At 41.5% G+C, this 22,050-nt stretch overlaps 1 protein-coding gene across 4 annotated transcripts in view; it reads right to left on the bottom strand.

Annotated features, from left to right (window-relative positions):
* Positions 1-22,050, bottom strand: part of DAAM1 (dishevelled associated activator of morphogenesis 1) — a 174,110-nt gene that overhangs the window by 88,362 nt on the left and 63,698 nt on the right. For all 4 annotated transcript variants that reach the window (XR_009500928.1, XM_059914323.1, XM_059914322.1 and 1 more), the window contains one exon: positions 6,840-6,929. Coding sequence is in view for 3 of the 4 variants with exons in the window: in XM_059914323.1 (XP_059770306.1) it covers positions 6,840-6,929 (90 nt within the window). In the remaining variant the exon portion in view is untranslated. The remainder of the gene's footprint in view (positions 1-6,839; positions 6,930-22,050) is intronic.

Below are 22,050 nucleotides of genomic sequence, written 5' to 3'. Positions count from 1 at the left end.
CTTGTTCCATCCCCACTTTACATCCACCCTCCTACCCAACTGCCTACTCCAGGGACATGAAGCAAAGACAGCAGCTTTAGGGGGAGTGCTTAGCTAGCTTGCATGATTATATAAGGGTTAATCTCTTTGCTTTGTGTGTGTGTTTCCCCCAGTAGTCCTGCTTTTCTGACTGAAACTGACAGATATAAAATATACTCTACACATTTTTTTTAAAAGAGCAGTTTTATTTTTATAATCAGAAAAAAACAAAACAACCTTATCCCAAGGTAGGATGGAGAACAATGCACTGTGGAAAATTTGGGAAATATTTGTATAAAGAAAAAATATAAACCACCCACAATCCCACCAAACAATGGTTTCTGTCTGCCTACTTCTATATCTACTCTTTGCAAACTCTTGATCGTACTGATTATACAGTTTTATATCTTTTTCTAAACCTTATCATTACATGCTGAGCAGTTTCCCATGTCATCAAAATTTCTTTGAAAGCATGACTTTTCAGTGGGAGCAAGATACTGTTATGGTTGTGTACGATAATACAACCATCCCCCTTTAAATTGTTTACCATCACTGGCTTTCAGAGACAACATTGCAAAGAACACCTCACACATAGTTCTTTGCCTGCATCTTTTATCATTTCCATGGGATCGACTCCTGGAAGACACATGTTTCAGGCTCTGGGTACGTATTATCAAATGGTTTTGGCCACCATCTTTAGGTCCATCAGCATCTCATACTTAGGCCAATGTTCAAAATATTTATCAACAGTGTAACACGGGCATCAATGAATCAGAACTAATGATGCAATATGGGAACAGCGTCCTGGTGTCCCCTGCTTGTCATGCCAGGAGTTAACCCTTGAGTCCTTGAATCATGAAGGAAGACTGGTGGGCCCTTGGGGGAAAGGTCAGATTGTCAGGGCAGTTTTTATTGGGAGGGCTTGAGGCAGCTGCTCTTTACCACTGGAATTGGCAATATTTTGACAGATACCACAGTTTCACTGGGGTATGCACACCCAGTGAACATACTGAGTTGGTGTTTTCACCGGACTTCTCTTCTCTGGGCTGAACAAACCTCAGTTATTTCAGTCTTCCCCTCAGTGTCTTCATGTTTCAAAAGTTTAAGCCTCTCTATAGATTTCCTAACAAGCCCTAAAAATTGTGTTTAGTAAAGATCAGATTACCCAACAGTCTAAACTTGACCTTTTAAGCGCTGGCAAAAAGGAAAAAGAACAAAGTACAAATCAAGAGGGAAAGTGTACAGCACATGTGAACATAGCTCAGCTGCTGGAAAAGGAGCCCATTTCTAGATGATGGGATGAAAGCATGATGACAACAACAGGTCCCTCCCTGGCATAACCCCGGGAGGGGTCAAAGTGGTGAAGGAACGAACTGCTGTCTCAAACACACACACACACACACACCCCAAAGCTTGGAGGCTCCTTCCTCTGTGCCCCAGAGCCTGTCTGCTTACCCTAGTATGGAGCTCATGGAAAGACTTGTCAGTTATTTGATTTTATCTGCTTCCTCTACCTGGACCATCCACTCCAGGAAATTTGACTTACTTGTTTAATCATCCTCAGAATCTAGCCAATAGTCTGCCCCAGAGAAGGTACTCAGTACACGTCGGGGTGAATCACACACCAACTAGTCCTTTACCAACTGCATTGCTTCACTGACTGAAGCACCAGATCCGTAAAGCTTGTTGTTTTTCTACTGCTTCAATCTGGGATTAAACACACATCCTCACCTCTCACAGCCAGGGAACATGCAGACAAGGCAGCGAGTTTCAGAGCCTGGAGATACCCATTATCCTCCAGCTGTGCTTCCCTCATCTGTTCTTCAGAGAAGTAGAAGGGGAAAGACAGCCCGATCTCATTTCTAATCTTTTTTATGTCTGCCACATTCTGTAACCCCTTAGCACTCAGGAGCACAAAGGCCAACTGGAATCCATTATCAGGGTGAAAACTCAATGACAGGAGACCAAACCAGGTACTTCTAAAGAAGTCTAGAAATATAGTTACGGATATCTAGTTTTCTAGATATCTAGAAATATAGTTACGGATATCTAGTTTTCTCCCTTTTACTGGCTCCCTCTCCCAAATCTCAACATCTAGCAAAGTGGGCACCTGAAAACCTAACGCTCACTCTATTGCATATTCAAGCAACTACAGTAACGAAGGAAGAGGAGACCTAACTTCTCTTCCCTCTTCCCTTCCCATTAGGAGACTCTGAACAATCAGAGGATTAATGTATCAACATCCCACTTCCTTGTTGTTCAGATGGTTTGTTTGACAGTCAGTGTAGAAGACCGATGGTTCCTTTTGTCTCTAATTCCACTACTTTAGCATATGTTCCTTTAAATCCCTGTTTTGATCAAACCACTTCCTCCCCATGCTCCAAACACAGGAGGGCCTCGACTCTCCAGGATCTAAAAGATCCTGATGACCATTCACCATACATCTTTTTGTGTTTGTGGTGAAGGAGAATTCCTTCTTGTGGAGAGGAGTGGGGAGGTGATCCAATTAGGATATGCGAACCAAATAAAGGGAGTGAATGAAAGGTATCAGGAGAATTTTCAGCCACTTTTCCTAGATGTCTTCGGAACATGCCTATCACCAGATCAGCACTTCCCACAAAGCTTAACAGCTCAACTGCAGCCAGGTTATACAAGATTCTAGAGTGATTTAATTAAACTAGAGTCAAACTCAGCAGCAGAGTAAAAACTCACCTTCTCCAAAGTAGACCTTAAAAGATACAGAAATGGGGACTTCCCTGGTGGTACAGTGGTTAAGACTCTGTGCTCCCAATGCAGGGGGCCTGGGTTCGATCGCTGGTCTGGGAACTAGATCCCACATGTATGCTGCAACTAAGAGTTCGCAGGCCACAACTAAGGAGCCCGCCTGCCGCAACTAAGGAGCCTGCGAGCCACAACTAGACCTGATGCAACCAAATAAATAAATAAATAAATAAATAAACAAAAGATACAGAAATGTAATATGGAGAATCTAGAGCCATTTACTTAAGCCTTGGCTTAGGGATCAGAAATGGAAGGAGGAAAAATTAGGTGCAGTCATCAAATTCTGATCTTTGCCTCAAATATCTGATGTTATTACAGCTAACAGCTTCTAACCCCATTCACTGACTTTGTGAACTCTGAAGCTCATGGATGGGGAACAAGTATTTTCTGGACACTTACAAGGACTGGTTAAGTGACACAACTATTGCAACTGCTCCTGTGAAGAAGTGTGATTAAAGAAGCTTTCTGCCTGTGCTGATAAGATTACTGTTGCCGTAATATAGCTCGTATGCTATCTTAGTTTCTCCTCTCTGAAGACCTACTCCTTACTTTTCCCAGGGTTTAAAAATCTTGTTAACAATAAGCAAATACAGCATGGCCAGATGCCTTTCGTGGTCAGATGGTTCATTGTTTAAAAGGCTTCAGTTTAAAATCCAAAAGATTGTTAACAGATGCAGTTTCTGGCTGAAGACTGGGAAAAACCTCACTTAAACAAAAGAGCATGTTGTGATTGGAACTAAAAAGGGAATTACCTTTAAAGATAAGAACCACAAACATTTCCTATTTGAAAATACCCCCAGCCCCACCAACAGAACCTTTTTTTGGACCTTTCGTAAAAGTTGAAAAAATTGACAGCGGATGGCGGCATAGGACGAACCACGGCTGACCAACCAGCTCAGTCATTTTTACAGATTTGTTTGGACTTTCAAGGCTGCGACATCCATCTCCTGCTCTCCCCCGGATTACTCAATGAGGCAAAATTCCAATTAATTTCTTTCCAATTCTTTTAGCCCCAGAAATACTTTTGCAGTTTTCATTTTGGCTCTGGAAATGGGTTTTCAACCAGAGGACTCAGATAGAGCCGTTTGAGAAATGAACACAGAGCTTGATAAGCAGATAGCCACTGCTGGGACTCAAGTCTCTATTGGATGGAAAAGAGCCACTTGGCCAAGGAAGGCCTGGCCCCATCTTCAGTTCCCAGTCCCGTTTGTCTCCACCACTGCTGTGCACTTTTACACAGAAAGCCTGCTTTTCACCAACTCTGTTTCTGTTGGCGTTCGTGGGCCCTTACTCTATGGCTTCACTATGTGTGAGAACATCTACGATGCCCTGGGTTCTAATCTTGAAAGATGGAAAGTCTGAAGGAGCCAAAGGGGTGTAGCTTTCCCTCGGCCTGAGAAATAAATGTGGTCAGGCTTGCTGGTGACATGTCTGATTTGAAAAGGTTACTCAAGAGATGGTCCAAGGAAAACAGTCTGTTCTCGGTGTTAAGGACGGTCACCATGGGTTTCCTTCAGAGAATGGGCAACCTGTCCCGAAGGAGATCACCTTCTCGGAAGAAACGCAAACATCGTGCCCTTTTTGTGCTTAGGGTTTTGTGTTCTCTTATTCATTGTGCTATTTCCCGATTTATTACGGGGCCCCAAAAGGTCAGTTTCAGACCAAAGGCACAGCATAGTTTTAACAGGCTGAGAAGCTCTAATCAAGAAAATCCTTAGTCAAGCCATTTTAATGTGAGGCAGATCTATAAACCCATGGGATTCCCAAAAGAGTTAAGATGGCTTTCCCACTCAGCCACACCACTGCTAAGTCATAAAAGGAATCCAAGCTGCTGGAATGAAGCTAGCAGGAGAACTGCATTTCCAAAGATCTGTGCAATCCGGCCAGGTACTCGCAGGAAGAGCCCATCTGTCAGGAAATGGGATTTTGAGGCCAGTGGCCACAACCATATCCATCCTCCTACAAAAAGCCAACCTGCCACGCACACAGGAGACAAGGTTTGCAAGGGGATTTGATAGGCCTGGAAATTGAAAAATGAGCAGCAGCTGTGAGCCTGAGGTCATTACTATCCTCCAGGGTTTGCCTTTTCTAATCTAAGGGGCAGTAGTTTCCATGATTAACTTTCAATTGCCGTCAAGGGTGTAATAAAATCTGGGAAAGAAGAAAACTTTCCCTTCGGTAAGCTGCTCCCATTTTCCTGCCCTTTCCTTTCCTCTAGTGCATATTCTCAATCTCCGCTTCATGTTGTTTCCTAATTTTGAGAAAAAAATCTGCGCTCGGCTGAGCCAAAATAGACAATGTCCTGTGTGTACTCAGGCACTTAAGGACTTTTCTTTCTCAGTTCTAGGGGCCAGGTCTTGAAGACAGCTGCAGGAGAAGTTCTCTTGTTTTCAAGACCATACACTACCATCACTTTCAGAACAGGACATGACACATTTTTATTTTCATTTTAACATTCTTTCATTTTAAAATCTGTTTCCTGAGCCACTGACCATCAGTTCCACAGAAGAGAGGTTTTCTAGGTGGTAAGATGTGCACAGAGAGAAAGAGGAGAAGAGGATATACTCATTCACAAACACATCTTACTGGTTACCATGGGGTTAGGAACCCTTAATGCTCCAACTTGATCTGATCTGATATTGGCTCAGAAATCATCTTGAAAGGCTACAGCTGGACACGTCTCTCAGCAAAGGCCCCCGGAACCAAACCCCACACATGGTTTTATCAGTTACAATGGCTCAGGTGGAAAATTAAATGTGCTTTAGATTGTTTGAGAGTTAAGTATAACACTCATGACAACTCAGTGGTTCATTCATCCTACCTTTGCTTCCAAGTATCAGATGCTGGCGTTACAAAGGTTATAAAGCCTGGCGGGAAAGGGGCACACGCAGGCTCACTGCTGGAGAGATGCCTCCGGGCGGGGGGCATGCCAATTACACAAGGCGGCAAAGGGTGGGGGGCAGCCATGGGGGTAAATGGAGGTCCCCAAATGCATCCTAGTCCCCTAAGAAAAGGTTTCCCTGGCTGACGCCGTGTCTTGACAAGATACTGGATTGTTATATTTCGTTCCTGTTTCCCTGCTTCCAGAGGTTAGTAATTGAGTGCCCACTCCTGTTGGAGAGGTAACATTTTTCTTAGGTGCTAGCCCTGCCCTTCCCACTTCCCCGTCTTGATTTAAGTCTCTCCTAGAACAGAAGGAAAAGTGGCAAAAGGTGGCCATGAACAGAACTGGTTCCAAAAATGGGTGAGAGGACAGTCTAAGAATTTGCCACAGGGGTTTAAAAGATGGCAGAGTGCGCTTTACCGAAGGAGATACAGTCCATAGGGTGATGCCTAGTGCCAGGCCAGGGGTTAGGGGTTTTTGCTGCCCCCGATACCCTTTCTCTCCTCCAAAGGTCCTAGAACCCCCAGCTTTTATGTGTGGATGACTGCCCAGAATAAGGCTGCATTCCTGGCAGGGGAGTGTGGCCGTGTAGCTAACAGTGCGACGTGAGGGGAATTCAGGTCTGTAACTCCCGGATGTGGCCCTGAGAGTGGGGGCGTGGGGAGCCTGTGCCTCCCCCCTTTCCTCCACCCCTAGTCTGGAATGTGAAATGGCTGGAGAGCCACCCCACAGCACGAGGACGGGCCACACCTTAGAGACGGCGAAATGGAAAGTTGTTAGAAGGGAGTCACAGAGGGCTGTAAAGACTACAACTGTGAAACCACAGTGTTAGTTCTCACCTACCTACACACTAACTTTCATGTAAAGGACAAGGGACAAACGCTTCAATCTTCTGTAAGCTGATGTTATTTTGGGTCTCATTTACACAGCGTTATGAATAATGGTGTGAGGTGCGGGGTGCAATGAAGTGTTGATAAAAAACAACATCCAAGGAGCTGGCCCTTTACTGCATGTAGCACCGAGGCCACAACAGGACACATTCAATCTGGTTTTTACCTTATAAAGAGCTGCCTGAATTCTGGTGGTGAAATGGGAGAGCAAAGGGCATCCAAAATGATCATCTTCCAGTTAACCATAATCATAATGAATAGCTTACCTTTTTCTTGCTACAGTATATTTGCCATTTTTTCTCTGCTGGAAGTGCAAACATGGCTTCCCTGTGTTTGTCTGTGAGGTCAAGTTCATCCTGAGAAGAAAAATAATAATAATTATTTCACAGATTAAATGTTATTCCTATAAGGGAAGTTATCAGCATTATCAGGGTGAGAAAACAACACCAACACATATTTAAATGAACTTGGGAAAAACCAAGAAGCTAAGTATAGGTGTATGTTACCAGCACCAAGAAAGCAGGTCCTTGGCCTGGGGCTAGGCACCAAGCACAGTAAGAGGGACAGGCACAGCCCTACATTTACCGAAGGGTGGGGAAAGGGGGCTGAACACGGGCAGAACTGTTCTGGGCCACCTTGTACCGCTGCAGAGGGTCCATCGAGCATTAAAGGCCTTTAAAGCTCCAGAGGGTCCATCGAACATTAAAGGCCTTTAAAGCTCCAGAGCTTGGAAGGATTTAATCATATTGCAGAGGAGGGTTTGGTAAGGATGGCTCCACAAACACTGAATAGCGGGATGGGCCCTGAGGGACATGATGAGAGGGCTGGAGGAACAGAACCAAAGGCTGGGATATGGTAATGGATTGGAGTGTTTGCGGGGGACACTGACCAGCTTAGCTGAAGCACTGGGTTTATGCAAAGAATCATCAGATGAAAGGTTTGAGAGGTAAGGAGTGACTTGTTTGTGGAAAATCTTAAATGCCAGATTAAGGAGCTTATTTTCTTGACCGAGAAGAGCCACTGAAGGTTCTGAGCAAGGGAGTGACATCTGCATGCCCATAAGCATCACCAAAAGCATCATCAATATTTATTAAGTACTTTAAGTGTCAAGCCTTGTGCAGGCATTTTCTCATTTAGCTCTCACAGCAACCCTAAGAGTTCCACTCATGATTACATCCTCGTTGTAATAATAATACCTGTTGTAATACAGCTGGGGGAAATTATGGAAGAAGGTTGGGTAAGTAACCGCCTCAAAGACCACACACTTGGTAAATGATGGGGCTGGGGTTTCGGCCTGGAGCCATCTGACTCCAGAGCCCAGACTCAGCCTCTCAGATCAGTGTCTGGAACATTAATATTATAGTGGTGTGCAGCTTAGATTGGACACTAACAGAAAGCAATTTATGAGCATCCATAACTAATGAACAACAATGGGATAATCACTATAAAGTGCATAGAGAATAGTTCTTGGCATTTGATAACTCAATCCATGGTCAACATTATTATTTGTACTGAGCGTCTGGTACATTCTTATTCCTATAGGGAAAGTTAAATCTAGTTAAGGGCAGCAGATTGATGTGTGTGAGACATATTTTAAATTGCTATAAATTAAGGCACAATAATAAGGTTCAACTATCTGAGGCGTATAATGCCTTTGGGGTGTATCTGCAGCTCTGCCACTCGTGAACAACGGCCTCCCATCTTATACTCCTACCTTCACTGGGTCATCAAGTCCTATCATTTCTTCCTTGAAAAATGTCACAATTTTCCCTTTGTTTTGTTTCCAATGAAACTACCCAAACTTATGCCCTAATCACCTCTCCTTTGGCTCTGGCACCAGCCTTCCCACTGTTCCTCCTTGCCCTTCCCATCCATCCTTCCTACAGCATGGCCACAGATACATTACAGCAGCGGTTCTCAGACTTGAGTGAGCAACAGAATCACCTGGAAGGCTCCTTACATCACTGATCGCCCAGCGCTGAGGACTGAGCAGGTGGGAGGAAGTGCGAAATGTCATTAGTTCCACACTGCCTGCAAAATTAATTATACATCCCTCAGCCTGTCTTTTGAGGTCTTCTATTTATAACCCCAACTTAATTTACCAGGCTTGCTTCTGGTTATCCCCTTATGCCCTATCCTGTTAACACCTGTACCTCCAGGGCCTAGCCACGCAAGGTCTGACACATGCTGGCTGCCAGGGGAAATTCTTCATCTCATTAAGCCTCTGCTTCCTCACCTCCAGGATGGGCGTGTCATTTCTCTGGCAGGGCCGGGTGAAGATTGGCAACATCAAATTACTACCTACTCAGCAGGTAGTAATGCCTGGCACAGGCAGGGGCAACCGTACTGCAGTTAGTTCTCTCATCATTTAAATACAAATCAGGGGCTATTTTCTTTTAAGAGCAAGGTAAACAGTTAAGTCACTAAAACACACACCCACACACTATTACACCCTAACCACAAGAAATTAGTTAAGAATTTCAACAATAGAAAACCAGGGAAGGAATGAAAAATATTTACAGAAAATTGCATTATAAGGGAATATGTTAAAAATGTTAAAATTTTGGTGTGCAACCGTTATATATGTGAAGTAATTATTTTTCTTCCTTTCTTCCTTTTTTAATTTCCTGTAAGTTACACCTGCTCTCACGTATTAATGAATGGGGGGAAAATGGTGACATAAATCACTTCCCAACAATTAGGGTTTTCTGGGGGTGGGGGTCAGGTCAGTTATTCAAAGAGCTTGATGATATGGTGCTTAATCTGGGGGAAAGGATTGTGATTGGTGAGAGGGAACAGTGCTATTAATACTGCATCCTTTACTACACTTCAGCACCGTGTTTTTCCTAACTGAACAGAGGTGTGAAGAAATGTGTAAATCCTAAAAACCTAGAAATTCACAGCAAAGAGGATTAATATTACCATATTTTGCTGTTAGAAACCTTCTGCTTCTGCTGAGACACAGAAATGACCAAGTTTGAATTGAGAGGACTCAGTTGAACTAGGACTTAAGGGCAGATGGTTCCATGCAAGGAGAGAATTTCCATAAAATAAAAAAATTAAAAACTGCTGTAGGTCCTCTGGATATAATTTGGGATTACAGTAAGAAAATGGGAAGGAATACATGGGCAGTGATAATAGTAATAGCTAACAATTTTTGAGCACTTTCTGTGTGCTTAATAGTAGCATTTTATATGGATTAATCTAGTTTATCCTCACAATAATCCTATAAAGTGGGTAATATTACCCCACTTTCCAGGAAGCTGAATGAGAGAGATTAAATAGCCTGCTCAAGGTAACAAAGCTAGTAAATGGTGGAGGAGGAACTTGAGGCTAGACTGTCTGGGTCCAGAGCCATGTTCTTAACCACTCGCCTATTATTCTATTGATCATTCAACAGGTGGGTAGAACCATGACACTGATGCTAATAGGAAAATGCATCCGTGAGCTGCACTCAACGGCCTGCTGGGCCTGCTGACTGTTTGCACGAAGAGGAGGATTTTGTTGTCAGACATCCCTCAGTTCCAGGTCTGGCTCTTATAGATTATGTAACCTTCAACAAGTGACTTAACCTCTGAACTTCAATTTCTTCACCTCAAAAATGAGAATAATATATATCTGATGGCCTTCTCTCAAGCAACCAAATTCATGCAACCAAAACATTTTTTTGAGTGTCTACTAAATGTTAGGCATTGTAGATGCAGGGGGTAGAAAGGTATCACAGAGCTCATGTGCTCGAGGCGGCAGAAGGGAAATCAAATAATCACACAGTCCGAGGGACGATCACACGGAGATGAGCTGTGAGAACCCACTTACTGAGGGGAGAGGTGGGGCAGTGAAGGCTGTGAGTGAACTGAAGGGAGATCTGAGAAATGAATAGGAATTAAACAGGTAAAAAGCACTGCAGACAGTGAGTGAACAGCAGCCTTGCAGGCCACTGTGAGCTTTGGTCTTTATCTTGAGAGCAATCAGAGGTCACTGGTAGATCTGAGTAAGGAGAGTGACACAGATTAAATAATAATTGGGAGTGCCTAGGCACAATGCCCAGTGTGTAATGAGACCCCCATCCCTCCATTCCAAAAGTATCTCTGCTCTGACTCATTCCGTTTTAATAATATGGATGAAACAAGCATGCAAGATTCTAAGAGACTATCACACAGCCTTAGAGATCAATCAACACCTACTCGATGTCCTACCCATTCCAGGACCATGGCCAGACATTACAAAGGATGCAAAGATGAATAACAGACCTGGATCTCATGGAATTCAGATTCTAGTTAGGAAGACAAGATGACAGAAGGCTTCAACAGCTCCTCTTCTTAGGATAAAGTCCAAATTCCTTAGCTGGTAGGGAGGGCCCTTCATGGTATGGCCTTTGCTGATTTGCCCCACCTTGCCACCCTGGCTGCCACCTCCTCCTCCTCCTCCCCTCCCCTCCCCTCCTCCACCACCAGCAGCCACCTTTCAGCACGTGGGATCACAAGTTGCCCATTTCTGAATCTTTTGCACATGCTGTTCCCTTTTCCCAGAGAGCCCTTCTCACCATGTCTAAGAATCAATCCTGTTTATCTAAGCTTTTTCAAGGGATCTGCTATTCCCCCCAGGCAGCCTACCCTGACTTTCCTGGGGTGGGCAGCCCCTCTCTGCTCTCCTAACCTTATGGCATTTATCACATTGCTGCAGTTATGTTATCAGCATGTATGACTCCCTTTCTAGACGCATCCCCAGGGGGCAGGAATGAAATTTGTTCCGTTCATTTTTGCATTAATTGCCAGTCCCCAAAACAATATCTGACATAGCTGGATTGCAAAAAAAAAAAAAAAAGTAAGGTGAGGGAAGCTGGGGCAGCTGGGAAGGAGGGAAAGGGGATTATTGTGGGACATAGTGAAGATCAATGAGTTTCGATGATTAAAACCCATTCTTTTCTCTTTTTTGCAGTAAGATGTACATACAGTAAATGTACACTCTTAAGTATACAATTTTCAAGTTTGGCAAAGGTATACACTGAAGTGGTTTTTGCACTTTATGCGTCAGAAACTGGTTGTACCATTGTACTCTCCCACCAGCAATATATGGCAGTTCCAGTTACTCCACATTCGCACAAACATTTGGTGCTGCATCTTTTTAATTTTAGCCATCCTAGTTTATATGAAGTGGTATCTCAATGCAGTTTTAATTTGCATTTTCCTGATGACAACTGATGTTGACTATACCTTTTCACAAGTTCACATGCCATTCATATGTATTCTTTTATGAGGTATCTACTCAAATCTTTTGCCCATTTCTGAGTTGTCGGTCTTATTGTTGCAAAACATGTCCTTTGTCAGAGGTATGTACTGAGAGTATTTTGCCTCACCTGTGTCTTTTCATTTTGTTAACAGTCTATTTTGATCACTGTGTTTTTTTATGAAATATAACTTATTAATATTATTTCTTTTAGAGTTAGTGCTTTTTGTCTTCTGCAAGAAATCTTTGCAAGTTGCAGATCAAAAAAAACATTCTATGGTTTCTTATGGAAGCTGCTAGCTTTAGTTTTACCTTCTGTGTTTGAAGCTACACCCCGTCTCACAGACACCACTCTTGGGGTCATTCTCTGGTTATAAAATGGATGGATTGCTTTTGCCTTCTTTCTTTTCCAGCTACTTGCACTCATTTAGATACATTGCTGGGCAAGTTGTGGAATGAAAGCACAATTAATGCAAGGAGGAAAAATAACAGAGTACAAACTAATTTGAAATCATCTCACACATTAGTTTCTTCAAAGCTATGAAATTACTTCAACGTAATATTACAAGAGAATTTTTCATTTTGATAATTAATTCAAATACTGAAAGAGGCAATCATGGAAAACAAAACAATTAGGATCACTGTACCTCAGATAGTATCTCTTTACATGAATTTTTTGAGAAAAAAAAGTCAATCTGTAGAGGCAGAAAGCAGATCAGTGGTTGCTTGGGGCTACAGGCAGGAGCAGAGACAGACTGCAAATGGACACAAGAGGAGATAAGGTGATGGAATTGTTCTAGAACTGGATTGTGGTGATGGTTGCAAAACTGTATAAATTTATAAAAATGCACTGAACCGTACACTTACAATGGGTCCATTCTATGGCTTGTAAATTATATCTCAATAAAGTTCTAAAAAAAAAAAATCAAGCCTGGTTGTTGGAGCCCCAGGAAAACAAAGAATTCAGAGTAGAGAAAATAGAGCCTTGTGTACACAGTAAGGAAAGAAAATTCTGGTTGAACATTAGATAAACCGAGGAATTGCTTTAGAAGAGAAACTGATTGAAAACAAATGTATGAAGAGGAGGGAAAGGGAAAAAGCGGAGCTCTTTAGTGTAAGTAGTTCAATCTGGGAAGTGTGACAACTTCAGATACAATTTTTGTTTGAAACCGTGATCACTTCCATGAAATATTCCTGTCCTTTCCTTGGAAATTACATAGATTCTATTAGTATGCATTCCATTTAGGCCAAGAGATAGGCAATGTTTCCCCCAATGTCCCTTAACATTAAATTAGGTGATAGGTTAATATTAATGACTGAAGTCCTGAAGAACATTTTCAGTGTTTTTTGTTTTTCCTGAGTGGTGGACTAGAGAAGAGTATTGGCTCCTCTGCGGGTTAATAGCCAAGTTTTTCACTAAGATTAACAAACAAATGTAGTTAGCCCAACCTCAATCCTGGTTGCTTCTAGATCACCTTACTTTTACTTTTTACCTCTCACTTTACTTTTTTTTTTTTTTTTTTCCTTTTTGCAATCCAGCTATGTCAGATACTGTTTTGGGGATTGGCAATTAATGCAAAGATGAATAGAATAAATAAATTTAGTTCCTGCTACTATACCTCAGACTGGGATGGCCTAGCTCCTTTCATCGGCCAAAGAATTTTGTTTTTTTCATATTATTCTTTCTTGGACAAAGTTTTAAAAGGAAAATGATTTAGCAAATGAAAAAAAAAGAAACATCTGCACCAAGCATCACTCCTCTCCACGAAAAGCTCAAGTTTCTTAAAAACTGAAAGCAACGAACAAAACTCTAAAGGCTTTTCTTCTTGGGGAAGATATCAATTATCTTTTTCATAACTTTGTAAAATATTTATTTCATATAGTTATAATATCTTGGAGAAAAGGTAATAATTAGACACTTTTTTATTAAGAAGAAAAGAACTCTGAAGGAAGCCCAGCTGCAGGAACTAAAGTTCTAGGTTTCATCCCTAACAAAGCATATTATCAAGCCCCACTTCTAAAAGATTCTGTACAAAGAAACCCCACCAGTCCTACACTCTAGAGTAAGCAGGCAGCTCTATAGAGAAATCTATTTAAATCAGAAAACAATTGGCACAGTACAAATCTAAGGAAATGGATTGATTTGCTAAATAAAGCAAGGGAAGGAATTTTGAGATAATATACAATAAGGGTCTTGAATGAGTTGAAAAGCTCTTGTCAGAGATGTGAGCTAAACTGCAATATGGGATTATTTATGACACCTTCAGTCCAATATTTAAAGCATTTATTCTTTGAAAATCTACCAAGTCAATAGATTTCAGTGAGCCAACAACAAGTGAGTTTCCAACTAACAAGAGAAATCTCTAATAAAGGAATTCAGGATTTCTATTTCTAATGAGTTAAGCTAACTCTATATTCACACAGAAGTAGGAAGACATATGATGAACGCTGGGAGAAATGGAGATTAAAAAAATGAGGAGAGGGAGAAGCTAAGACAGGTCCTTGGGGTCACCCTGCCAATCAACCCATTGTTTTGTATGTGTTTCTGTTTTGGGTTGTTTGGGTGTTTTGTTTTGGCTTTGTTTGTTTGGTTTTGGTTTTGGTTTTCAAACAGTCCCTGACAAGGTAATCGTCCATCTGACTCACTGTATAGAGCTCACAGAATTTTCAACATTTTATTATTCACACAAGGCTAACTTTTCTCCTTCAAATTAAATACACCAGGTATTTACCCACAGCAAACGGGCCCAAGTCACCCATCCTAACCCCACCCACCAAAGGTTTCCCACATGCCCAGCAAGCAGCAACCCCCTGGTTCACCTCACACACACCCAACATCAGCAGTGCCTTCCCTGGATTTAGCCCTCTCCCTCGTCCACCCTCGCCTCCCATCCCACAACTCAACACCACCAGATATAAGTCAAACCCTCTCAGAGGGACAAGTGAACAGACCTGAAGTCACAAGACATGGTGATAAGTACCACATCACGGGGAAAAGGCCAGACAAAGCAGTGGAGGGCTGAAGGGTGACACTGTGGCAACAAAAAAATTACCCTTTTATAAACGGATGGAGAAAATGTACTATTCAGCTGTAATAAATCATTAAATTTATGAACATCCAGCCTTCCCACAGCAAATGACCATCGCATCAAGGAGTCATGAACTGCCATCACACCTCTTAAAATTTAACCACGATGACCCTGAGAACAGTATTTTATTTTCACAGAGGTGGTTTGGAAACCTGAAAGTTAGATACGACTTTTGTTTGTTTAAATAGAGGTGCATTCAGTGAATTATTACCTGTTCCTAACCAGTCAGGAAAGACATAAATGGAAAACAACGGAGAGTGCTAAGTCCCAAAAGGGATGTGTACACACAGAGAACAAACCTTGAAGGTTTTCAGCTTGTACGATTTCTGCCAACGTTCTTAGTCATTACACAAAATACCACAATGTGACTCACCACCACCTACACAGCAATGTTCTCTGTGACTGATAGACGTGTTTTCATTCAATATATAAAAAAAAGAAGTGAGAAATCCCACAAGCAAAGGGTGACTAATAAAAATAATTTTTAGTACCTCACTACCCATGGTTAATCGTTTTATACTATTTCTTTTCCTACTTTTAATAGTAGGCAGTGCAAACTATCCAGTTTGCTAGACAAAGTCTGCTGCTAAACCTGTAGGCTTCTTGTTTGGCTTCCTTGTGTTATTTCAACTAGAAACTCATTAGAGTAACTTTAACTTTTTTATTTTATTTTTGGCTGTGTTGGGTCTTCGTTTCTGTGCGAGGGCTTTCTCTAGTTGTGGCAAGTGGGGGCCACTCTTCATTGCGGTGCGCGGGCCTCACTATCGCGGCCTCTCTTGTTGCGGAGCACAGGCTCCAGACGCGCAGGCTCAGTAGTTGTGGTTCGCGGGCCCAGTTGCTCCGTGGCATGTGGGATCTTCCCAGACCAGGGCTCGAACCCGTGTCCCCTGCATTGGCAGGCGGACTCTCAACCACTGCACCACCAGGGAAGCCCTAACTTTTAATTAGTCTGCATCACCAGCAGTTTTCCAGTAATCTAAAATAAATAACTCTGTTCTAAACATATGTTAAAATCATCTCCCAATACCCATCCAGCCACCCAAATTTCCAATTTTTATATTTATAATCTAATACAACTTCTGCTGACAAGGCTTAATTGAGAGAATGTCTAAGCAATGTTTTCCTAAGTGAATGGAGGGACTTTGTCTCCTGACACACAGAATCAGCTTATAGAGTGACAGATGAGAGAGGCACCCTAAGGCCCTGTGGGCAACTGTGAAGCCAAGTTCCATACATGTCCCCCTCCCTCAGTGACACCAGCACTGCTACCGCCCAGACTCCTCCCCACCAGCTCAGCATGTCCTCCAGAGACTTGTTGGGCAGCTCAGCTGACCCTTTTAAGTTTTAATTGGGTCAAAAGATATCTAGCACAATGAGTCTCTTCCCACACTGCAGCTATTTATTTATTTTACCATGTAATATAGGGTAGAGAGACTGTTAAGGACAGAAAATATTTCTTAGACATTATCACCCTTAGCCTTTTAATCTGCTATCCTTCATGACAACCACTCTGGTGCTCACACAGTAACTGACAACCAAATGAAGAAGATGAGCAAACAGAATGACAATGGGTGGGCAGGGATGCAGGAAGAGTGCAGGAATCAGCCCAAATCTATCACGACTACTTCAAGAATAATTCAAAATAGGAACCCAACTGCTGGATGATTCAGCCGTCATTAATTCCTGCACACACACACACACACGCATACATTCACTCAAATACATCCTGAGCATCTCATGTGTAATCCTTCAGTAGTAAGTTACTCATCCAGGCCACAAGCATTTACTGAGCATTGATTCTGGGCCAGATACTGCTCCGGGGATCCTGAGAGTGAAAAAGCCAGATAGGATGCCTGTACCATTCTGCTCTCTGAACGCAAAGATACATGTTCACAGTGGATTTAACATAATGAGTGTCCATATGTGAATAAACTCAAACCAATTGTTTAAAAGATGGCAAAGGACTTGCTTTTTCTTCTATATCCGAGAAATACCCATCTTTCCTGAAAACAACCCATGCATATATTCTAAGTGAGCTTCCAGTCATTTGGTTTAGTTTAGTTCTTAAATATTATATTGTGTAATGAAATAAACATCTAGCAGCTGTAGGATGTTTCCAGTAGATTCATTTAAAATTGGACAAGAGGGGGAAAATTCCAACTTTTTTAGGAATCTGGTTTTTAAAAATATATATTATATATTATATATATATTTTTTCCTTCATCCATGAGCCAGAAAATTATAACTAAAAGATGTAGCTGGTACTGAGCTCCTACAACGTGAATCAAGAAACAGTTTGAAATGCCAGAGGAATTCTGGGAATTGAAGGTGGAGGATAGGGGATTCCAATCACAGCGGATAAAAGAAGAGTTGAGGACAGTTTAGAACTGAAATACACGATGCATGTATTGGGCATTCACCTCCCGCAGGCCATGTGACATATGTTTTGTGAGAGCAAATGGTGTTTAAATGATTCCCAGTGCATCAATAGATATTCTCAAGTGCAGTTATTTGTACAAACTAGCCATTACTGAAACACATTTTCAAAATTACACTTGAAAGCTTACCTAAACCACACTATTTATGGAGATCAAATTATCCTCCCAGTCTTTAAAACCTATATTGGTTTGTATGGGGACACGTAAAGAGTTGGCAAGTAGTGCAGTTTGCTGACTTTGTGTAATTCACACATGGTAGCCTGAGGATTAAGTTAAACAATCAGATATTAAGTTGTAGCCAAAAGCTAAGTAGATACATACCGCTCAGCGTCTCTTTAGGACTCCTAATAATGAAAATCATCAAGGCCAAGGGGACTCATAACCATTTTCTCAATAACGTTATCAGTTCAGAGATGGTTTTGCAGTATTTGTATTAAAAAAATAAAGGTTTCATGTTTCTTTCCTCCATCTCTCCCTGCGTCCCCACCCCCATTTCAGTCCCTAATCTAAATTAAGAAGCACCCAGAAATAAACGGACTGATAAACTATCTAACATGAAGTAAAAAATGTAAGTGGAGAAAAGGACATTTGGAATGGTCTTGATGAGATAAGATATAAATTTAGGACTAGAAGGAGTAAAATGGTTTTGTGGTTTTATCTTAAGCTTTCCTGGATTTGTTTTTGTGAATCAGAAGGTATGAAGAAAATTTTGAAAACCATCTTGACCATCTTACTGTCTCTAAGCAGACAGGACCTCAACCAGTACAAAGAGGTGTATACTGTCCATTGGGATGAAGATCTACTGCCAAACCTACTTGATTCCTGGATGTATTACAAAGTTCTGTTCAAAAGTACAATAGAGGGGCTTCCCTGGCGGTGCAGTGGTTAAGAATCCGCCTGGCAATGCAGGGGACACAGGTTCGAGCCCTGGTCTGGGAAGATCCCACATGCCACGGAGCAACAAAGCCCGTGAGCCACAACTACTGAGCCTGTGCTCTACAGCCTGCGAGCCACAACTACTGAGCCCACGTGCCACAACTACTGAAGCCCGCCCGCCTAGAGCCTGTGCTCCGCAACAAGAGAAGCCACCGCAATGAGAAGCCCGTGCACCACAACGAAGAGTAGCCCCTGCTCGCTGCAACTAGAGAAGGCCCGCGCACAGCAATGAAGACCCAAAGCAGGCAAAAAATAAATAAAATAAAATAAAATAATTAAAAAAAAAAAAAGTACAATAGAGAAAAGCAAGCAAAACCACCTATATCCACATCCCCTGTATCACAAATCATCAGGTGTTCTCAGGGCCTAAATAATTTGTTTATAAAGTTCTGGGTTTAGGATTGTTTTTGGGTCACCTTTAAATTGACTGTATATTGGCAGTAGTTCACATCTACCCCATAGGAATTTTAGCACTGAACACATTTAAGCCCATATCTACACTCCCACTTCCCTTTGTGATGTACTACATGTTTTCATGCTGTTCCAAACATTTTTCTATGAACCCATCAAGTTGATTTATCCAAAAATGCCACAGTGTCAAGGGAATATCTACTCAATATTTTTTTTCTTCTCTGTCAACTAACCATGTGCTTTAGATAAACAGGATTTTCTCTTTTGACTTTTATAGGTTTGTCAATTGGACAAAAAAAATTAACCTCATGGAAATTGAACAATTTTGATACCAATTCCTTCATTAGACTACGATTTTTGGCTTCCAGACAACTGAACACTTTGAGACTATTCTAGATATATCTTTGAAGTCTTTATATAGTCTGATTTCCTCTGCTTAATTACCAAGCAATCCTTTACACTCCAATTAAGAACAACAGATTAAAACTATGACTTCTTACAAGCAGTTTTTTGGTACTTCCATCAGGTTAATATCAAATGTTCCTGCTACCCAATTTTTTCATCTTTCTTGGAGACAAGGAACTGAATAGCTCCTGCAAGAAACTTTCTATTCTTAGTCATGGTCTTCGTATAAAAGGCAAGTTTTAAAAATAAACGGATAAAAAGTGTTGAAACTTTTCATCAATTCTGGTGATAATGGAAGAATTTTATTATTAAAGAGGGCTTAAAATAGCCCTAGTAATAAAAGAAATTATGTTGATAGTCTGAGAAGATGGGTACCAGTTCACATGGCTAGTAAAAGAACAAAATCTGTACACTGGTAAACCATAAGACTAACTTTGATTCCTGTAGCTCCTTTCATACCAAAGTGACTTCAGAACATAATGAAAAATGAAGAGATTACTGATGTACGTTCCCAAGGGAATTCATCTGGCACAGCTTACCTTGACTATGAATTCATCTAACTCTGATACATCACCTAAATCCTCTCATTCCTACTTTCTTCATTTCTCAAAGTCTATGCTGGTTACTAATGTTGAGAGTGTCCTCAGGACTTAATAAAGATAAAACTGACCCATACTAAGTTATTATATTTATGAACATACAAATCTTCTCATTATCCACCAACACTATCTTCCCCATTGAGACGTTAACTTTTGTTGACAGTCCTCAATTGCATAAAAGGTGATCATTAATAAATTTCTCAATAAGTTTCTTTAAAATATTTTATGTTTCCTGGAAGGCACAGCACTGTATAACAAATTATCCCAGAACATTAGACCCATTGGCCAAATAAATGGTAGACTAAACACTGAATTTGAAAGAAGGCAGATTAATCAGGAAACAGTATAAATGGAATTGGTAACATTTCAGGCTTAGGAAAACTTGGGTCCATACTGTCTATTATTCCCAACTAGCTATAAATTCACAGTGATGTACTATATTAGAAAGGAAAGTTTTCCTCTGGTCCATCTGTGAAACTGATTCCAAGTACAATTCTAAAATAATGACCATACTTGTCATAAACCTGGTTTCGCACCTAAAACCTCACCCAGGCAAAGCAGTTGTACGTTCTGATGTTTCACAAGGCAAGAGAACTGAGGGAACCTGTGAGGAGATACCAGTTCCAATGTGGCTGTTCCTGTGAAATATTCTGCAGGATACCCTTAGCCCACCAACTCTTGGCATATTCAAGAGTCTACGTATTTGGATAGAAAATTGGAAGGGAGCTCTTAGTAAATTCCCTTTCCTTTCCATTTCAAAATTAAAGTAGCCAGAGGAGGTAAGCATTGAAACAACGCATCTCACCTCAACAACTGGACTCAATGGAAAACATACTCAGAATCCACCCAAGGAGACATGACACTTTTTGCTAAAACTTACTGATACCTCACAGAGACTGCAATAAGCAAGGGTTATTTTTGTAAATATAACCAGACAGCAAAATATTTTTACATACTTTGGTATATTTAGTTCATTGAGAGAACCTGTAAGAAAGCAGAGGTACTGTCCTTTGGTTCAAATAAGAATCTGAGATATATAATTAAATCAACACAACCATCCCCATCCTCTTTTCCTGGCTCTCAGAACCCCAATCTGCTCAGGCTCCTATTTCACACTCCATCTACACTGAACTTTCAGTTCCTTGAGCCTTCCACATTTTGTCTCTTACCTCCCAGTCCCATACATGCTGTTTCACTGTCTGTAACACTCTTTCCTCTCCTCTTCGCCTGGATAAGTCCTTCTAGTTTTTCACGTCTTACATTAAATATCGTTTCCTCCAGGAAGGCTTCCAAGATCCTTCCACACTAGGTACCTGTGAGGCTTGGGGGTAGGTGTAAGCAGCATCCTCCTTCCCCAACAAGAATGGAATTAAATGACAGCTAGGTTAAGAAATCAAGCAAATGGAGATCAAAATACCTTCCTTTTCACTCCTGAAAGCTGGGTTGGAGAACCCAACTTTCATCTGTAGACAAGTGGGCTTGTTGAGATTTCAGTGCTGAATTAAGACACTTAGCCACTCATCATGGAGACAGCTGGACAATTGCAGAACTCCCCAAGGGAGTTCAAACCTATGAAGTTTATAGCACCAAGGGTCACAGAATGTATGCTTTCTGAAGGCAGGTTGATTTGCAGAGAATTACAGAAAGGGAGAGAGACTAAACTATGCATATTCCAAAGAGGAGTTGGAAGAGAAGCTGAGAATATTACTTCCCGGCAAGAGAGCTAAGAGTGATGGAAATAGAACCTGTGAATCAACTCTTACCTTGTGAAAAAAGAGGGGAATAAAGGTTCTTCCCCAAGAAAATGTACTGCTGGAGCAGCCCCTCTCATAGCCCTCGGTCACAGTGGATAAGAAAGAGTGCCTGTTTTGTTGCCTGTTTCCCCTGCTAGACCTTCTGCCCCACAAAGTCATTAAGGACCAGCTGCCTCAGGGCCTGGCACAGAGCAGGCACTTAACACACACACATACATCAAAAGAATCGATCTGTCAATTAATAACACATTCTTCTGTTTATCCCCAAGGAAATCTTCCACTCCTAACGTTAAGATGGAAGAAGTTACTTGAACAAGGACAGTGCACAGAGCTATCATCCCCAGCACTCTTCAAATATGTTGGTGGGGATAATCTAAGACCTAAAAACCCTGCAGGAAAGACAAGACTTTAGCTGAATCTTATTTTCAGGGAAAAATGCTGAATCTCAGATGGGTTACATTCTTGATTTGTGGCTGAGGCAAAGGACAAAGCAGAAGTGGAGAGGGGAGGAGGAGGCGGTAATACAGAAAAAGGACTGATGCTCAAAGGCATAAAATATATGCAGACATCACACTAATGCTCAATATTTTATTTTTAAATATCCCAAATCATTTTAAAA

Source organism: Balaenoptera ricei, chromosome 2 (assembly GCF_028023285.1).
Source record: "Balaenoptera ricei isolate mBalRic1 chromosome 2, mBalRic1.hap2, whole genome shotgun sequence".
Lineage (NCBI taxonomy): Eukaryota > Metazoa > Chordata > Mammalia > Artiodactyla > Balaenopteridae > Balaenoptera > Balaenoptera ricei.
This window is presented reverse-complemented; position numbering and strand designations above follow the sequence as displayed.